The following is a 19,433-nucleotide window of genomic DNA, read 5'->3' on the forward strand; positions in this document are numbered from 1 at the left end:
ACCTGCAATTCCAGCACTTTGGGAGGCTGTGGTGGGAGGATCACTTGAGTCTAGGAGTTCAAGACCAGCCTGGGCAACATAGCAAGACGCTGTCCCTACGTAAGAAAAGGAAAAAAAATGAAAAATCAAAGTCTGAGCGTAATGCAAATGTGTTAGAGGAGGGAAGCTTCTAGAAGCAGCAAAGGAAGTCTTCCTCTCTAAAACAAGGAGGCAGCTTTCCCTTGTTGTTGGCTTTTGGCTTGGGCTGAGTCTTGGTTTTTGTCTTAGCGCAGCCCAGGCCTGGTTCCCCCTTGCAGATGTCACTTGTTTGCTTCTGGGTCATGTGCCACCATTCCTGGGGCTTTGGGAGGCTCTGGCCTTGAACCTTTCTGGGCAACCCCAGCCCAAGGCTGAGAGATGAACGCTGGTGGGGTGAGGAGACAATTCAACTGACCCCCCCCCCCCCCGAGGACAAGGCACTGGGCATGGAGGTTGGGGTGGCGAGGGCTCAGGAAAACGTTCAGTAGGGGCTGTTCATCGCCGGCAGAGGACATCCTGTGATGGGGATTTTGGGGTGCCGGGGAGGCACAGCTCCCCCGAGAGAATGTTGTAGGATCTTGGTCTCCTGCTCTCTCAAGAAGGAGAGAGGGGACCCTGGCGGGTGCACTTGTAAAGTCAATACCAGACTCAAAAAGTGTTTGCAGAAAGTGATTTATTTAGGTAGAGAACAGAGAAAGAAACGGCTAGCTCTCACATTGAGCAAGAGAACGAAAAGCCACTCTCACACTGAGCGAGAAGGGTTCCCAGAAGAGGGGAAACCGGGGAAGGAAAGCTCCTCTCACACTGAGTGAGAGAATCCAGAAAGACGGAATCCCGGAGAGGAAAGCAGCCTCCACACTGAGTGGAAGGGAATCGAGATGGAGTTTAGGAGGGAAGACAGGCTTCCACGAGAGAGTGTGGAAGGGGAAAGACGGCTTCCACAAAGGGAGTGTTTGTGGAAGGGGACCCAGACATGGAGCCTGAGGTGACGTGGAAGAAGGGGACTTTTAACCTGAGGACCCCCCAACCTTCTTCAAGACCCCTGGCCAGTGAAAGGAATTCCTTAGAACTTCCGCTGGAGTGATTGACTTTGGACCCTTTCCTGCGCGTTGGAAAATTAAAACAGAGACTGTTACATCTCCCGGATGGAGAGGCATGGGGGCGAGGGTGCATGGCACTTGGGAAGTTTTTGCCCTTAAAACCGCGTCCCCTTGTGGACCTGGAAAGAGAGCACATTCCCTCAATCTGAGCCCATTGACAAAGGCCCTCCCTTCAGCATGCTATGCTCGTCCCCTCCGTCACTCAGCTGCTTTTTCTATTTGGAATGCTGGGGACACAGCGCCACGGCAGGCTCAGGCCCTGCTGGTGGAGGTTGTCTGATCTGGCCTGGAAGTTCAGCCACGGAACTGTGAAGGAGGCGGGGCATTGCGTGATCGAGGGGGGTGTGCTCAGAGGGAGCACTGGATCAGGAGTCCAGAGACCAGCTTTTGTGTATTCAGTCCACAGTGAAGTGGGCAGCTATTAGAGGTCAATTTGTGGGCAATGGGCCCGCATAAGACAAGCTTGCACCCCTCAAAGAGCTCACCACCCAGCGGTAGAGGGACAAATCACATCACCAGCTGCCAGGCGGCTTCCTGAGTGCTGATCGGCCACCTGCTCTGAGTTCTCAGGGACACCAACCTGGACAATGCTGACAGATGTCACTGTCCGCCGGGCTCGGTGGCTCACGCCTGTAATCCCAGCACTTTGGGAGCCCGAGGTGGGTGGATCACCTGAGGTCAGGAGTTGGAGACCAGCCTGGCCAACATGGTGAAACCCCGTCTCTACTAAAAATACAAAAAAATTAGCCGGGCGTGGTGGCGGGTGCCTGTAATCCCAGCTACTTGGGAGGCTGAGGCAGGAGAATCGCTTGAACCCGGGAGGCGGAGGTTGCAGTGAGCCGAGATCACGCCACTGCACTCTGGCCTGGCGACAGTGCGAGACTCTGTGTCAAAGAGAAAAAGAAGAAAGACAAATGTCACTGTCCTGCCATGGCAGGCTCAGCCCATCTTGTGAGTGACCTAGGTGGGTCACACTGTGTCCCTTCCCTGGGCCTTGTTTACTCTACCTGTAAACAAACATCAGGGTCTTGATGGCCAAATGCATCGTGGTCACAGTGATGGGCTGTGAAGGGAGCTGGTGACGACCCTTGAGGCCTGGAGGTGCCAGGGCGGGCTTCACTAAGCACAGGCTCCTGCAGCAGCTTCCAAAAACAAGGTGGGGTCTGAGGAGCCCGGGAAGAGTGGGGACAGCTCTCCCAGTGGGGCCACAGCCTAAGCAGAGGCTTGATCTGAGGGCCTTTCTGGCACCTACAGCCCCCACCCCAGCAGGCACCTGGCCATGCCCGCTAAGCGCAGAGCTGATGGTTCATGGAGTCTTCCCCTCCTGTGTCACTCCTTCCACAGCCCACCAAGTTCATGGTGGGCACCGAGCAGGGCATCATCATCTCCTGCAACCGCAAGGCCAAGACGCCAGCCGAGAAGATCGTGTGCACCTTCTCGGGCCATCACGGCCCCATCTACGCCCTCCAGAGGAACCCCTTCTACCCAAAGAACTTCCTAACGGTGGGTGACTGGACAGCCCGCATCTGGTCTGAAGACAGCCGGGAGTCATCCATTATGTGGACCAAGTAAGAGGGGATGCTGGGGACGGGAGGGGCTGCACGCAGAGAGGAGAGGACAGAGTGGGCCCAGCTGGGCTGCAAAGAGTCCTGAGCCTCCATATGTCTGTCTGTAAAACGGAGGAGAAAACCCTCCGCAAACACCCCAGCCTGCGTTAGCAAGTGACTGGCTCCAGCCACTCCAGAAAGGGATAGGCTTCAAACCACTCAGTTGCTAAAAATCATGGCCATTATTTTAATAAAACAGGCTTAATTTTCTTTCCTTTTTTTCTTTTTTTGAGACAGATTCTCACTCTCGGTCCCAGGCTCAGTGCAGTGGCCTGATCTCGGCTCACCGCAGCCTCCGCCTCCCAGGTTCAAGCGATTCTTCTGCCTCAGCCTCCCCAGTAGCTGGGACTACAGGCACCTGCCACCACACCCAGCTAATTTTTGTATTTTTAGTAGAGTCAGGGTTTCGCCATGTTGGCCAGGCTGGTCTCGAACTCCTGACCTCAGATGATCTGCCGACCTCGGCCTCCCAAAGTGCTGGGATTACAGGCGTGAGCCGCCGCACCCTTTCTTCGGTCTTGATCGTTTCTCCCACTGTGGCCTGGCTGTCAACACACTCGGTTGCAAAGGTGACCAGGAAATGTAGTCTCTGCCTTGCCCACCAGGGGCCCAGCTACAACTATATTGCAATGAAAGAAGGGAGAAGAGGTTTTGGTGAGAATCTGAAGGCTCCATTGTGTGTGCACATGTGTGTGTCTCTTTTTAAAAAACTTCCCATCTTCACTGAAGAAACTCTTGAAAATCTAGATGAAACCAAGCAGGAAGTGACACTCTCCTGATCTTGGTATAGCAGCTTTTCTGGGCATATCCTCCCTCTGACGCCCATCCGTGAGTCCCAGGGTGGGACCGGGTCCACTAACATGTGCCTGCCACCTGGAGTTAGTAGCAGAGAAGTGCCAGCAGCCAGCCCCCGGGAAGGACAGTGCCCAGAGCCCTTTATTTAGTTTATTTGAGACAGGGTCTCACTCTGTTGCCCAGGCTGGAGTGCAGTGGCACAAACATGGCTCACTGTAGCCTCAATCTTGGCTCAAGCGATCCTCCCATCTCAGCCTCCCAAGGAGCTGGGCCCACAGGTGGTCACCACCAGCTAATTTTTAAAAAATTTTTTGTAGAGAGAGTCTTGCGACCTTGCCCAGGCTGGTCTCAAAATCCTGCTTCAAGTCATCCTCCCACCTTGGGCTCCCAAAGTGCTGGGATTACAGACATGAGCCACTGCCATGACCAGCCCGGAACCCTTTAAAGAGCAGACTGTTGGACACCTGAGGTCAGGAGTTTGAGACCAGCCTGGCCAACATGGTGAAATCCCATCTCTACTAAAAATAAAAAAATTGGCAGGGTGTGGTGGCAGGTGCCTGTAATCCCAGTTACTCGGGAGGCTTGAGAAAAGAGAATCACTTGAACCTAGAAGGCAGAGGTTGCAGTGAGCCGAGATCACCCCATTGCACTCCAGCCTGGGTGACAGTGTGAGACTCTATCTCAAAAAAAAAGAAAAGAAAAGAAAAGAGAAAAGAGCAGCCTGTGAGCCGTGGGTGGGTGAGGTCAGCACAGCTAGGAGTCAGACACAAGGAAGAACTTTCTGCCTCGTAAGACTCTTGAGACCCTGGAGCCCAGAAGGGACCGAGTGAGCCGAGCTGTGGCTCAGAAGCCTCTCTGTCCCTCCAGCCATCACGTGGGCTGCCTCCCGCAGGTACCACATGGCTTACCTCACCGACGCTGCCTGGAGCCCCGTGAGGCCAGCCGTTTTCTTCACCACCAAGATGGACGGGACCCTGGACATCTGGGACTTTGTGTTCAAGCAGTGCGACCCCGCTCTCAGTCTGAAGGTCATCCGCACGTCCCTTCCTGTGCATCTGGGTCCTCCGGGAGCCAGGCCTTGGCGTGGGTGTGGGCGTGGGGTGCTGTGGGCGTATGCAGTATGTGGCCAGGCGTGTTTGGGCCTCTGGGTGCTGCGTGCAGGCTGACTGCAGCGATGGCTTTGGAGCGTGTGCTCTTTGGAGCGTGTGTCGGGGGCCTGGGGAGAACTCCCACAGCATGCCCCGTCCCGACCTGGCCCCGCCGCAGAGCAGGCTAGTCAGAAAAAGATGTCCCTTCCCCCTCACCCCCTAGGACATGGGTGCACATTTTGGGGGAGGCAGTGTGGTGTCCTGAAGTGGGGTCCATAAATAGGGGTTGGTGTGTCAAAGGTTAAGGGTTCTGGGGGACTTGGCACCCTCGTGATTCAAGAGAACCAGCCGGGGGAAGTTTAAAAAGAAACAAAAGCAGGTACCTGGCATCTCCTGCCTACGGGCAGAGCCCCTGGGGGTTGGCTGCTGGAGCGTCCCCTTCAGGTCAGGGTGGCCAGAGCTGAGCCCTGCTGGCTGGGGCCATGGAAGGGTGGGGGCGTGAGGAACCACAGGGTGACTTCGAGACGGAACCAAAGGGGTGGGGCGGGAGACAGGGCAGGGAAGCCAGGGGTCTTAACGGCCAGTCTCTGAGTTTGAACTCCGTCCTGTGGGGCAGAGGCGTCTCTGAGGGTGTTTGAACAGGGCCAGGTGGCAGAGCTTCCCCGGGGCCAGTTAATCACGTCACTTTGCTCCTGTCTCTTCTGCCTGGGTCTGCCTGGCCCCTTCTGCAGGTGTGTGACGAGGCCCTCTTCTGCCTCCGGGCGCAGGACAATGGGTGTCTCATCGCCTGCGGCTCCCAGCTGGGGACGACCACCCTGCTGGAGGTCTCCAGTGGGCTCTCCACCCTCCAGAGGAATGAGAGGAACATAGCCTCCTCAGTAAGTGCCGGGCGCGTGGGGAGAACCCCTCGGGCCCATCCCGACCTGGCCCCACCGCAGAGCAAGCTAGTCGGAAAAATCAATGTCCCCTCCCCGCCATCCCTGGGACATGGGTGCACATTTTGGGGGAGGCGGTGTCCCGAAGTGGGCTCCATAAATAGGTGTTGGTGCGTCAATGTGCCCTTGCTCAAATGCTGTGGAGCTAAGCGGCCTTCAGTAAGTCACTTCACTCTCTAGGATTCAGATTTTTAGCTGTAAATCAAAGAGGTTTGACTTGGTCAGTTTGTCTAGTTTCAAATAACACTTTTTTTTTTTTTTTTTTTTTTTTTTTTGCAGAACCTTTCCAATGAAGGCTTAGTATTTTATTGTATTACATTGTATTTTAATTTAATTTAATTATTTTTTTATTTATTCATTTATTTTTGAGACAGAGTCCCACTGTGTTGCCTGGGCTGGAGTGCAATGGCGCAATCTCGCCTCACTGCAATCACTGCCTCCTGGGTTCAAGTGATTCTCCTGCCTCAGCCTCCTGAGTAGCTGGGATTACAGGTGTGCACCCCTGTGCCCAGCTAATTTTTGTATTTTTTGTAGAGATATGGTCTCATCATGTTGGCCAGGCTGGTCTTGAACTCCTGGCCTCAAGATGATCTGCCCATCTTGGTCTCTGAAAATGCTGGGATTACAGGCATGAGCCATTGCTCCCAGCCTAATTATTTTATTTTATTTATTCTTATTGTATCTATTTTATTTTATTTTGAGACTGGGTTTTGCTTTGTTGCCCAGGTTGGAGTGCGGTGGCACAATCATGGCCCATTGCAGCCTCCACCTCCCAGGCTGAATTGGTCCTCCCTCCTCAGCCTCTCAAATAGCTGGGATCACAGGCATGCACCACCATTCCTGGCTCATTTTTTAATTTTCTTAGAGACGGGCTCTATCTATGTTTTCCAGGCTGGTCTCAAACTCCAGGGCTTAAGCAGTCCTCCCACCTCAGCCTCCCAAAGTGCTGGGATTACAGGCATGAGCCACTGCATCCAACCTGAAGGCTTAGAATGCCAACAGAGAAGACAGATGGAAGGACGCTTGAAGAGGGGGACTGAGATCCATTCCTACATCCCTTCCCAGTGGGCAGCCCTGCAGGCAACTCCCCAGAACCATGGGGAACAATGTGAAATTGAAAACCCCTAGTGCTGAGGCCGGGAGAGCCTCCTGGCTCTGCTTAGGCTGGGATCTTGCCGTCGAGCTGGCCCTTATTGGGCCAAGGGCTGCCATACTGCATAGCTCCAAAGGGCGCTCTTCCCTCTGTGGTCAAGGAACTTGGTGCTGCTTGGCATTGAGTGACTCAGCGTCCCTGCTGCAGCCTTCCAACCCCAATATTCAGCCTTCCTTCCTGACACCAGCCCTGGGTACAGACCTCTACAGGGACTGTGTGGAGACAGAAGCGTTCCACAGAAGCCCCACCTGGCCCCCGCCCTGGAGTCGCTTGCTGTCCCGCCCTCCCCCCACCAGGCTGTCTCTGTCTCTGTATGCCCAGATGTTTGAGCGTGAGACCCGGCGAGAGAAGATCCTGGAGGCCAGGCACCGGGAGATGCGGCTGAAGGAGAAGGGCAAGGTGGAGGGCAGGGATGAGGAGCAGAGGGACGAGGGGCTGCCCACGGACCTGGAGGCGCTGGTCAACAAGGCAGAGGAAGAGTTTTTCGACATCATCTTCGCAGAGCTGAAGAAGCAGGAGGCAGACGCCATCAAGCCGAAGCCAATGCCTGTAGGGTCCGGGACGGGGGCTGGGTGGGTTGGGGACCGGGTGGCAGTGGTGGCCCTTGGGTTCTGCTTCTGCTTGCTGACTTCCTGGGTGACCTCGAGCAAGTAGCACTACCCACTGGACCTTAGGTTTTTACCTGGCAAGTGGGAAGAATTACTCCCTTCCTTCCAAAGAATCCTAAGTCTCCAAATCCTAAATCTCCTCTAAGACTTCAGGCTCCTTACAGGCAGGAGCCACGCTCCATGCCCCCTGCTATCCTCCCCTCCCCCATAGAGGGTACATCTTGAACATGCATGTTGAGTGACTGAACAAGGTCCTAGAGGTAAGTGACGTGTCAGAGAGGAACAGGCCTTTAGGCCCCTGGAGGAAAGGGCTATGACATTAGTGGTGTACATGTCATGCTGGCTTACCCAGGTCTGGTGTCAGGAGTGTGACCTAATGTCAGCTCATCTGTCCATGGCCCCGGCTCTACCGCACATTCTAGCTGTATCACCTGAGCCCGTCACTTCACTTCTTGGTTCCTTAATTTCTTATCTGGAAAATGAGAGATGGAGCTGTGAAGGTGGTATCTGGGGACGTTCCAGGCCCTCTTTTGTACCAGTGGACAGAGGAAGAAAAGACGTCGTCTGTCCGGGTCACTTCCTTTCGGCTCCACAGATAAGATGCCAAAATATGAAAGAGCCAAAGAGCAGTGTGGCAGGGAAAAGAAACATCGAGTGCATGCCAGGATTCACCCTTGTGGGCAAGACTGGCAGCAGACCTGGGGAGTGGGGGTGCTGCAAAATGAAAATGTGGGGCCCTTGTTTAAGGAGTATGAAGAATTTTAAAATAATGACAATAGAGTGTTAGACCAAGTGTGGGGAGACAGGGTGCAGTGTGTGCACAGAGCACCCACCCATGACGCCTGCCTGCGAGAAGGGCTGTATGGCAAGGTCCCGGTCCCTGATAGAGTGGACAGAGCGAAGGATGGTGGTGAGCACACAGAGAAGGTAACTGGTTCCATCTTGGGACTCCTTCCCTCTTCTGCCTCCCTCCTCCTGGGTCTGAGAAAAAGGTGTGGCTTCTGCAGGTGCATTTTGCATTTGAGGGGACTTGGTTGTGAGCTGTTTTCTTCCCACACTGGGTAAGACAGGTGGGGCAGAGAGCTCCGTGCATTTCTGATGGAGGCAAGACTAGAATCCTGGATTCTGACCCCTAGCCCAGGGCTCCTCCCACCCACCACACCTGGCCTGTCCAACCCTGCAGAAGGCAAAGATGACACTGGCCACCTTTTACAATGCAATGGTGGCTGGCAGGCAGCGTGCTTGGTGACATACACCCCAAAATGTACTCCTCACCATGGCTTGAACGTTCTACGTGAAGAAGCTGAGCCTCAGAAGGGGTTTAGGTCCACAGAATTCGGCCCCTTCCTCCTCCCGCCTGCCACACACGTCCTTCCTCTCTCTCAGGAGAGGAGAAACCCTTGCCTCCTGGTATCCTCCTTTCCTCCATAGAGGGTACATCTTGAACATGTGTGTTGAAGATGGCCCAAAACGTGCTGGTCACAAAGTACCATGTGGTACTGAAGCCGTTTTCCATAGGCTGAGTCCTTACGCCCACTATTTCCAATCCTGGCCACAGGCCGGCAAAGTGTCCCGTCCTCTCTGTGGGTAAGGGAGCCAAGGAGACTGAGAAGCCAGGCGTGTACCCGAGTCTGTCGGATGCCCGCAGCTGTGCCTACCTTCTGCACCGGCTGGGCCCTCGCCGGCTGCAGAGCTGGCACCACAGGTTCCAGGGTGCTCATCGACCCAGGCCTCAGCCACGTGGCTGCTTTGGGCATTGTGGGGTTCACATCCCAGGGGAGTGGGGAAGGTCCGCCCCCACCAACACCAACACTCCTGTGCCATCTTTCCCCTGCAGCAGCAACCGAGTTCAGAGGAAGGCCAGGTGGCGCAGGAGGGAGAGGACGCGACGGGGGAGAGAGGGGGTGACGAAGAGGAGGAAGACTTAGCCTAGAAGCCAGCCTTCGACTGCGGAGCTGTCCCTGTGCGCCTTCCCTTCCCACCTCTGCCCTGCTCTCACAAGTGGGGAGCTGAGCACCACCTTAAAGCAGCACTGGGTGGTGGGCGGGGAGCATCAGGCCCTGACTCCCTACCCCGTACACAGCGCTGGCCCCCACTAACTCACTGGGCACTGAGTCCCAAGCCACCCCTTGGAGGGAGGGAAGGGGCAGGGCTTGTTCGGGAGCTGGCTGCCCCCTGGTCTCAGCCGCCCTGAGCCTACCCCGAGGCCGAGGCCACCTTAGGCCCAGCCCTGGATGTTTCCTGGGATTCAGCTTCTCACAGGCTCCCCAGGAATCATTTCGATTTGCAATCTTGCAGACCCTCAACCACACTTGCACGGCCATGGCAGGGCCTCGGGAAGACCTTCGAGTGGGGGCGGGGGGATTTCCTCTCCATGATCAAACCTCCTCGAAACCCACAAATCAGGAACAAAAAGTCTGTCCACTCTGAAAATGCCTCACCAGGCAGCTTCCTGGCCATCGGTACACTTTGCCACGACAGAAGCCTCCGAGTGTGTGCGAGGGGACAGGTGGGACGGACTTGGCTGTTCTGCTGCACCTGAATGCTTTCTGTTATCCTGATTCTCGTAAAGTTAAACGAATCATAACAATGCCACCAGTTAGTATGTGTGATGCATCCCACACCCGGAACCTTTCACGTCATCGCCTGTAATTCATTCACGACGTCCCCGGGACCCAGTGCTTCTACCATCTTTACCCTACACAGGAGGTTCCAGGAGTGGGACAGGGACTTGCCCTGTCTCAGAACTCATGATGGGGCAGAGTGGGGATGGGAGTCCCTGCACAGTCTTCAGCAGGCCTCTCGAGGACTCCAGGGTGGGAAGTGGGCTGCCCTGGGGGTGCCCTGGAATCACAGCTCACCAGAGCAGGGGGTGACCATTGCCAGAGATGTTGGAAGGTCAAGAGGGCATCTCAATGCCAGTCTGGCACTAGGAAGGAACAATGCCCTGCCTGTCATCAGCCTGTGGATGGCAGCTGACCCTGGCAGGGACCCAAAGTGCCCTTGAAAAATGCCTGTGTCGGTCGGGTGCTGTGGCTCATGCCTGTAATCTCAGCACTTTGGGAGGCCAAGACAGGAGGATCACTTTAACCCAGGAGTCAAGGAGGATCACTTGAGACCAGCCTGGGTAGCATAGTGAGACCCTATCTCTAATTTAGCAAAAGAAAGAAAAATGCCTGTGTTAAGAATCTTTTTGGCAGGGTACAGTGGCTCACGCCTGTAATCCCAGTGCTTTGGGAAGCCAAGGTGAGAGGATCACCTGAGCCCAGGAGTTCGAGACCAGCGTGGGCAACATGGGGAAACCCCATCTCTATAAAAAATACAAAAATTAGCCTGCTATGGTGGTGCACGCCTGTAATCCCAGCCACTCGGGAGGCTGAGGTGGGAGGATCACTTGAGCCCAGGAGCTGGAGACGACAGTGAGCCACGATCACACCACTGCACTCCAGCCTGGGCAACAGTCTAAGACCCTGTCTTGAAGAAAATAGCCAGGTGTGATGGCTCACGCCTGAAGTCCCAGCACTTTGGGAGGCCCAGGTGGGTGGATCACCTGAGGTCAGGAGTTCAAGACTAGCCTGGCCAACATGGTGAAATCCCATCCCTACTCAAATAAAAAAGAAATTACCCAGGCATAGTGGTGCACCCCTGTAGTCCCAGCTACTTGGGAGGCTGAGGCAGGAGAATAGCTTGAACCCAGGAGGCAGAGGTTGCAGAGAGCAGAGATGGTGCCATTGCACTCCAGCCTGGGCAATAAGAGCGAAACTCCATCCCAAAATTAATTAATTAATTAATTAATTAAAAAAATAAAATAATCTTCTTGAGGAGGAACCCAGGACCAGCTGGCCCTTGAACCCAAAGAGAAAAATCAACGAGTTGTTGACTTTAGCTAACCTTGATATAAACAATAATCTCAGGTTACGCTGAGGGCTTCCTCTTCTCAAGTGCCCCCAGAGTGATGTCACCATCTTCAGTCCCCACGTGATGGATGTGGGAGGCGAGGAGAGAGGGAGGAACTTGCTGAGTCTAATGGGAGTGGGTGGCAGGGCTGAGACTGCAGCCCAGAGTCCCAGCCCTACAGCTTGCGCCAGGCACACTGCACTCTGGGAACCTGGTAAGAAGCGTGGGCTGGGCCACGTCCGCTGCCTGCCATTCCAGCATCAGACCGAGGGGGGCACGAGGGGGCAGTAGGCCCCTCACTGCACAGGGGCACACGGAGCCCCAGTGCTGTCTTTAGGAGCTCCCCACTCAGAGCAGCGATTCTCTACTGGCGAAGATTTTGCCCCCAACAGGATATCTGTCAATGTCTGAGGACAACCGGTGAGGGGAGTGCTCCTGGCATGGAGTGGGCAGAGGCGGGGACCCCGCTCAGCATCCTGCACACAGGACTGCCCCCTGCAGTTTGAACAGTCCTGTCCGAATGAGTCACAGTGGAGAGGCCCAAGGTAGAGAAAAATCTGCCCAAATGTAGTGCCCCCAAGAGAAGGTGCAGGCTCCGCAGCACTCACCTCAGCACACTGAAGGCCCCCCCTGGCACTGTGAGCTGGAGGGCAGGGTGACCTTCTTTCACTCGACTGGAATTTTGGCCTTTGGCTTGTGCCTGCAAAAGGAGGCCGCCTGCTGGAGTCAGCAGGTCCCTCGTGGGTGCAGAGTGTGCCACTGGGCAGGCATAGCATTTGAGGAGTGGCTGTGGAAACAGAGGGGAGCCCATGAGTGGCACTCGGGAAAGGGTGGCGTGAGCTCGGTGGGTGCGGTGCCAACGCTGCCGGCCTCTACGATGACCTTCACTGACCTCTCACTCCGGCTTCACCGGGAATCTGTTTTTATTCCCTTCCAAAGGTGAGGTAAATCAAACCACGATGCATCACTGGAGAGCCAGAGGCAGCTGGAAAAACCCTCCCTATGGGAGTTGAGTGTGGACTGGGGCCACGCTGGAGCCGGTTTGGGGTTTTTTTGTTTTCTTTTCTTTTTGAGATGGAGTCTTGCTCTGTCACCAGGCTGGGGTGCAGTCATGTTATCTCAGCACGATGCAACCTCCGTCTCCTGAGTTCAAGCGATTCTCCTGCCTCAGCCTCCCAAGTAGCTGGGACTACAGTGCCTTTCCCCACACCTGGCTAATTTTGCATTATTAGTAAAGACAGAGTTTCCCGATGTTAGCCAGGCTGGTCTTGAACTCCTGACCTCAAGTGATCCACCCGCCTAGGCCTCCCAAAGTGCTGGGATTACAGGCGTGAGCCGCCACACCTGGCCTATTTAAAAAAAAAAAAAAAAAAAAAAAAAATTTTTTTTAAGTGACTACTGATGGCCTACCAGGGTCAGCATCCAGAGACCCCGGTCCAGCCCCCTTGTGTGCTAACATCCTGGGGGCACCTGCAGCTCTGTGTGCTGAGGTCCTGGGGGCGTCTGCAGTACGCTGTAGATAGAGGCAGCAGTTTCGAGGCATGTACAGGCAGGGGAAGTCTGAACCCAGCTCGGGTGCTTGCCGTCGGGAAACGTTGCCTTCACTGAGCCCTGTGCCAGGCACTGGCCACAGGTAGAAAATAAACCAGACTCAGGCCCTGCCTCCCAGAGCTTGCACACCAGTGGGAGACGGGGAAAGCCGATACGCAGGCAGATGCCTACAGAACCACAGTTGTGCAAAGTGCATGTTAAGGAAGAGTACAGGGTGCCATGAGAGGGATAACAGGAGGAACTAACCTAGACTCTAGAGGAGGAGGCACTGGCCAGGAGGCCTCTGTGAGAAAGAGACAATGCAGCTGAGACCCTAAGAATGAGCATGAGGCAGAGATGTGTGTACACGTGCGAGCGCATCTGTGTGCACGGGTGATAAGGGGCACATCTGTGTGGAAGGGCAGCTGCACACAGTGCCCGGAGGAGGGAAGGAGGCGGTGCTGCTCTGTTTGACCAACAGGGAATCATCAGTGTGGCTGGAGTGAGCTGGAGCCTGGAGTGAGCCAGGGACAGCAAAAGTCCGCTGGGGCAGGCCTTGAGGTCAAGGGTTTTCACCTTGCTCTTTGCAAAGATCACTGAGAGGCAGGGGTGTGGGTTGATGAAGCCTTTGCCGGTGGAGGGAGGTCTGGAGGGAGGCACCTGGGGGCCAGGTGGGAGTGTGTTGTGGTGTCAGGCAAAAGAGACATCAGCTTGGAGTGAGGCGATGGCCACGGAATTACTCACCTCTCTGCACCTCTGCTGTCTACCTTCAGGGATTGTTTGGGCAAGTAAATGAAATAACTCATGAGCCACTGGGTTCAGAATAAATGCTCAATAAACGTCTATCACCTCCCTCACTTAGAAGCATCTGACAGGGCCACCTGGGACAACCTTCATGGCTGGTGGCAAATTCTAGGTCAGTACAAGGAGCTACTAGAGTGATTTGTGAACTTGTTTCTTGGGGTCATTTCAGCATCTACACCCCAAATTTGGAAGAGAATGTTGGGGCTTGAGAGACAAGTCCTCAATCCATGCTTTGTTTTCTCAATAAGTCTCTTCTATTTCACCTCCCGTGTCATAGCTCCGGGAGCCAAGCCTGTGAGTAGCCGTGCCCAGAGCATGAGGAGGTGGGAACTTTGCCCAGGTTGCCCTAAGGCTCTAGAGGGCCCATGGGCTTTAGAAAGTGCTCAGGGCTCATCAAAACCAGTGGCTTCCAACTGCAGGTGGGTTTCTGAGGAGGTGGAGAACGTCATGCATCTCTGATCGAAAATATCAGGCGGGAGCGGTGGTTGACCCCTGTAATCCTAGCACTTTGGGAGGCCAAACTCCTGAGGTCAGGAGTTTGAGACCAGCCTGGCCAACATGGAGAAACCCTGTCTCTACTAAAAATATGAAAATTATCTGGGCACAATGGCACATGCCTGTAATCCCAGCTACTCAGGAGGCTAAGACAGAAGAATCACTTGAACCCAGGAGGCAGAGGTTGCAGTGAGCCGAGATCTCATCGTTGCACTCCAGCCTGGGTGACAGAGTGAGACTCCATCTCAAACAAAAAAAGAAAAGGAAAAAAGAAAATATCATTGCTACTTTGGAGGGCTCACTTCAGGCAAGTCAATGAAGATTTCAGTGAGTTCACAAAAGCCTGAGCCCAGGTAGGTTGCTGGTAACCCTCAATGTACATGGTTTGACCACGAACAGCAGTTCCTCAACATCCGGAGCCTGAGGACCCTCACAGGTAAACAACAGATTCTAGTGAAGATGAGCCGTGACAACACAGACTTGGTACCTAACGTGGCTACCGACAGATTGCAGGTGCACAGTAAACCTCATTTTCCTGGGCTGAAGTGAAGTTGAGGCTGTACTTCCCTCCTTTTCTTTTTTTTTTTTTTTTTTTTTTTTTGACGTGGTCTCACTCTGTTACCCAGGCTGGAGTGCAGTGATACAATCATAGCTCTCTTGCAGCCTCAACCTCCTGAGCTTAAGTGATCCTCCCACCTAAGCCTCCTGAGCAGCTGGGACTTCAGGTGTGCACCATCGTGCCTGGCCAATTTTTTTTTTTTTTTTTTTTCGAGACGGAGTTTCGCTCTTGTTACCCAGGCTGGAGTGCAATGGCGCGATCTCGGCTCACCGCAACCTCTGCCTCCTGGGTTCAGGCAATTCTCCTGCCTCAGCCTCCTGAGTAGCTGGGATTACAGGCACGCGCCACCATGCCCAGCTAATTTTTTGTATTTTTAGTAGAGACGGGGTTTCACCATGTTGACCAGGATGGTCTCGATCTCTTGACCTCGTGATCCGCCCGCCTCGGCCTCCCAAAGTGCTGGGATTACAGGCTTGAGCCACCGCGCCCGGCAATTTTTAATTAATTAATTAATTTTCAGAGACAGCGGGGTGGTGGGACAAGGGCGGTCTCCCTATGTAGCCGAGGTTGGTCTCGAACTCCAAGCTCAGGAGATCTTCCTGCCTTGCCCTCCCAAAGTGTTGGGATTATAAGCATGAGCCATCACATCTAGCCTAAATCCCTCTTCTGATGCAGTGTCGGCTGATTGCAAGGATCTTAAATGTCTGCCTGTGGGTCTAAATCAAATGCTATCGCTGTGTGTGGGCAGGTGTTCTTACTCATTCACTGACTGAACTCTCACTAGGCACTATGCTGGAAACACCAAATGAAGAGCCAGCCCAGCTGGAGGCAGTGGCTCGCGCCTGTAATCCCAGTACTTTGGGAGGCTGAGGCGGGTGGATCACTTGAGGCCAGGAGTTCAAGACCAGCCTGGCCAACACAGTGACACCCTGTCCCTACTAAAAATAGAAAAATTAGCTGGGCGTGGTGGCTCATGCCTATAGCTACTTGGGAGACTGAGGCATGAGAATCACTTGAACTCGGGAGGCAGAGGCGGTAGTGAGCCCGGACAGTGCCACTGCACTCCAGCCTGGGCAACAGAGCCAGCCCCTCAGCTGAGATAAATGGACAGATGGTTCTGATCGCCAGTGGTGAGTGCTGTTACAGAGAAGTACACAGAAAAAAGGACGTGTGCCAAGTGCCCTTGCTCACGCTTGTAATCCCAACACTTTGGGAGGTCGAGGCAGGTGGATCTCTTGAGGCCAGGAGTTTAAGACTAGCCTGGCCAACATGGTGAAACCCCATCTCTACTAAAAATTAAAAAATTAGCCGGTGTGGTGGCGCCTGCCTGTAATACCAGCTCTTTAGGGGCAGAGGTATAAGAATCACTTAAACCTGGGAGGCAGAGGTTGCAATGAGCTGAGATCACATCACTGCACTCCAGCCTGGATGAGAGAGCAAGATTCTGTCTGAAAGAAAGAGAGAGAGAGAGAGAGAGAGAGAGAGAGAGAGAGAGAGAGAGAAGGACCGAATCCAGTGGGGTTTAGGCTTCCCCCCTGTGTTTGTCAGGACTCTTGGTCATATGTTTCAGAAACCCACTCCAGCTAAAGGCAAGAAAGAATATTGACTCAAGAAACTTGGAAGACCAGGGCCAACAGCTTCAGGTATGGCTGGATCCGGCAACTCAGATGTTGTCATTTGGTATCTCTCTGCACAGCTTTTTCCTTTGCCTCAGTTTTATGCACTTCTGCTCTGGTAAAGCTGCTTCCACTGGATAAGGGAGGGATTAGATATGACCCCACTCCCCTGATTTTAGTCATCTCAGCCAGTAATCCTAAAGGCAGGAGAGAGTTCCTCCCTCCAAGTAGAACAAAATCCCAGGGAAAGGCTCTGATTGGCTTAATGTGGGTCATAGCCCACCCTCTTGGACCAGTCACTGTGAACACAGCCAAATCTGGGTTGCATTCCTTCTGTCAGGGCTGGGAGTGGAACAGGATGCTGGGATGGGGTCTACCAGAATAACATGGACTAGAGAAGAGGCATGTTGGAAATAGATGCTCAGTGCTTCAAAGAAAAATTAGCACTGAGACAAAAGATCATTTGGCAACGCAATTTTTACTTCCTGGACTACAAGAAGGGGACCCTCGCTAGTCATCGTGCCACGAGAATACAATGAACAAAGGAAGCCACACAAGTGTATCCCTTACGCATTTGGGGTTGTCCTTCTTGCTGTGTCTGATCTCCGTTGGCTGGAGCCAGACCTCACAGTCTAAACTAAAACCCGATTGGCTAACAACTTAAAACTTTTCTAAGCAGGTAAAAGCAATGGAGAGCTGGGACAGGCCTGTGAGCACGTCCAGCTCAGATATCTTGGTTAAAGTACAAGAACATAGAATATACTACGTGCCTGTAAGTATGGCATATCTAACAGCTACATAGGATAGGGCTTAACAAAGTTATTAACATACTTATTCTTTAACAAGAAAGGAAACTTTAAAAAGGAACCTTTTTACTTTCCACAAGGCGTTTCCCCAAGGAAAGGGGAGGTGACACATAAGATGAGCTTGGAAGAAGGAGTTAGCCAGATCGATAAGTGGAAGATGGACGCTCCAGGACGGAGCAGCAGGAACAAAGCCCAGGGAGCAGAGAGGAGCTGCTGATGCTGAGGACTGCACGTGGTAAAGCACAGCCGGAGCAAGGGTGGTAGGAGGGGGCGAGCCAGGGGAGGCAGGGACGGCTGCAAGCACAGGCTGAAGGGTTGACCCCAGACAGAAGGCAATGGGGCATCATGGCAGGATTTCAAGTGGGTCCCGACACCCATCTGTCCTAGAGCAGTGAGGGAATGGAAGTGCGCTGGAATGAAGCCAAACTGGAGTCAAAGAGATCAGGGCAAAGAGATGCCGTGGTTATCCAGAAGTGAAGCAGCGAGGTCCCAGGCTGCAGGCAGCAGTGGTGGGAGTGGAGGGGAGGGACAGGAACAGGTTCCAAGGCAGGACCAGGATGCAGAGCCCATGTACCGAGCATACACCAAGCACCTGGGTCTCTGCCCGTGCAGGGCTTACTTGGATTCAGGCTCTATAAGGGCATAATGAGAGCCCTGTGGACCAGGAGAGGAGGGGTCTGATATGGAGGCTAAAGAGACATTTGACAGAAGTAAGCTGGAAAGGGGGTACCGGGTCGGAGGACTGGCATGAACAAAGGCCCACGTGTAGGACCTGGCCCTAGTGTACATTTGGGAATAAGCAAGCAGTGTGGATGAGTGGAAGCCCGAGCTCACAGAGCAGAACGAGGCTAAATGAGGCCGGGCAGGGGCTGGAATTGTGGAGAATAAGGTGTCCGCCTTTTCTTGTGCGTGAGAGAACACAGGAGGTCTCTGCCTGCCAGTCTCTTCCCTTTCAATGGTCTCGGCTGTCAGATCTCTTCCCCTTTTAAAAGTGGGGCTGGGGCAAGGTGGCTCACACCTATAATCCCAGGACTTTGGGAGGCTGAGGTGGGCAGATCACCTGAGGTCAGGAGTTCGAGACCAGCCTGGCCAACATGGTGAAACCCCCTCTCTACTAAAAATACAAAATTAGCCAGGCGTGGTGGTACGCGCCTATAATCCCAGCTGCCCAGGAGGCTGAGGCAGGAGAATCACTTGAAACCAGGAGGCAGAGGCTGCAGTGCGCCAAGATCACACCACTGTACTCCGGCCCGGGCGACAGAGCGAGAAAACCAGACTCCATCTCAAAAAAAAAAAAAAAGGTGGGGATGGGGAACAGCAAAAGGCCATGACATTGTCCCGGTGAAAAGGGGTAAAAACTGGAGCCCAGGGAATGGCAAGAAACAATGAAGAGAAGAAACATTTGCAGAAGTAGAATCTATAGGATTTGAATGTCGAAGATGAGAAAAAGAGGCAGCAAAAAACGCCTTAAAGGTGTGGTTATACAGGGAATGGTGGTTTCACTGACAAACCCAAAAGTCAAGCAGAGGACACTGTCTGAGGATACGGCTGACTGTGTGATGAGTCTTTATGTATGATGGGTGGGGGTGGGTGGTGACTTGTTGCTTAGAAGCTTCTTATTTATTTATTTATTTATTTATTCTTGAGACAGAGTCTCGCTCTGTCGCCCAGGCTGGAGTGCAATGATGTGATCTCGGCACACTGTAACCTCCACCTCCTGGGTTCAAGCGATTCTCCTTCCTCAGCCTCTCGAGTAGCTGGGATCACAGGCACGTGCTACCACGCCCAGCTAATTTCTGTATTTTTAGTAGAAATGGAGTTTCACCATGTTGGACAGGCTGGTCTTAAACTCCTGACCTCAAATGATCCGCCGGCCTTGACCCCCCAAAGTTCTGGGATTACAGACATGAGCCACTGTGCCCAACCAAGAAGCTTCTTATTTTTACCCATCAGTCACTATGGGCCTGGCGCAGTGGCTCACATTTGTAATCCCAACACTTTGGGAGGCCAAGGCAGGAGGACTGACAGCTCAGGAGTTCAAGACTCCAACCTCGACAAAAAAAAAAAAAAAAAAAAAAAATGAGCCCGGCATGATGGCATGTGCCTGTGGTGCCAGCTACTTGGAAGGCTGAGTTAGTAGAATGGCTTGAACCTAGGAGGTTGAAGCTACAGTGAGCCGTGATTACACCACTGCACTCCAGCCCAGCCCACAGAGTGAGAGCCTTTCTTGAGGGGTGGGGAGGCAGAAGAAAAAGAGAGAGAGAGAGAAGAGAGAGAGAGAGAGAGAGAGAGAGAGAGAGAGAGAGAGAGAGAGAGAGAGAGAGAGGAGAGAGAGACCCTCTCTCAAAAAGAAAAAAAAAAGCCAAACCCACCAAAAAACAAAAACAAAAAATTACTATGGGCCATTCTGGGTGGGATTGAT

The 19,433-nt window shown here is 53.5% G+C and overlaps 1 protein-coding gene across 5 annotated transcripts in view; it reads left to right on the forward strand.

The window, feature by feature from the left end:
- The window catches only part of DNAI2 (dynein axonemal intermediate chain 2), a 40,523-nt gene extending 30,624 nt beyond the window's left edge, over nucleotides 1-9,899 (forward strand). For 4 of the 5 annotated variants that reach the window (XM_074388920.1, XM_074388921.1, XM_039475727.2 and 1 more), the window contains 5 exons: nucleotides 2,463-2,686; nucleotides 4,413-4,548; nucleotides 5,340-5,486; nucleotides 7,018-7,245; nucleotides 9,142-9,899. In XM_074388920.1, the coding sequence (XP_074245021.1) occupies nucleotides 2,463-2,686; nucleotides 4,413-4,548; nucleotides 5,340-5,486; nucleotides 7,018-7,245; nucleotides 9,142-9,237 (831 nt within the window). In that variant the 3' untranslated portion in view covers nucleotides 9,238-9,899. Of the gene's footprint in view, nucleotides 1-2,462; nucleotides 2,687-4,412; nucleotides 4,549-5,339; nucleotides 5,487-6,434; nucleotides 6,997-7,017; nucleotides 7,246-9,141 lie in introns of those variants that run through there. The other variant, XM_074388922.1, reaches the window with a different exon arrangement.
- Nucleotides 9,900-19,433: the final 9,534 nt, after the last annotated feature.

This window comes from Saimiri boliviensis, chromosome 17, assembly GCF_048565385.1.
Source record: "Saimiri boliviensis isolate mSaiBol1 chromosome 17, mSaiBol1.pri, whole genome shotgun sequence".
Lineage (NCBI taxonomy): Eukaryota > Metazoa > Chordata > Mammalia > Primates > Cebidae > Saimiri > Saimiri boliviensis.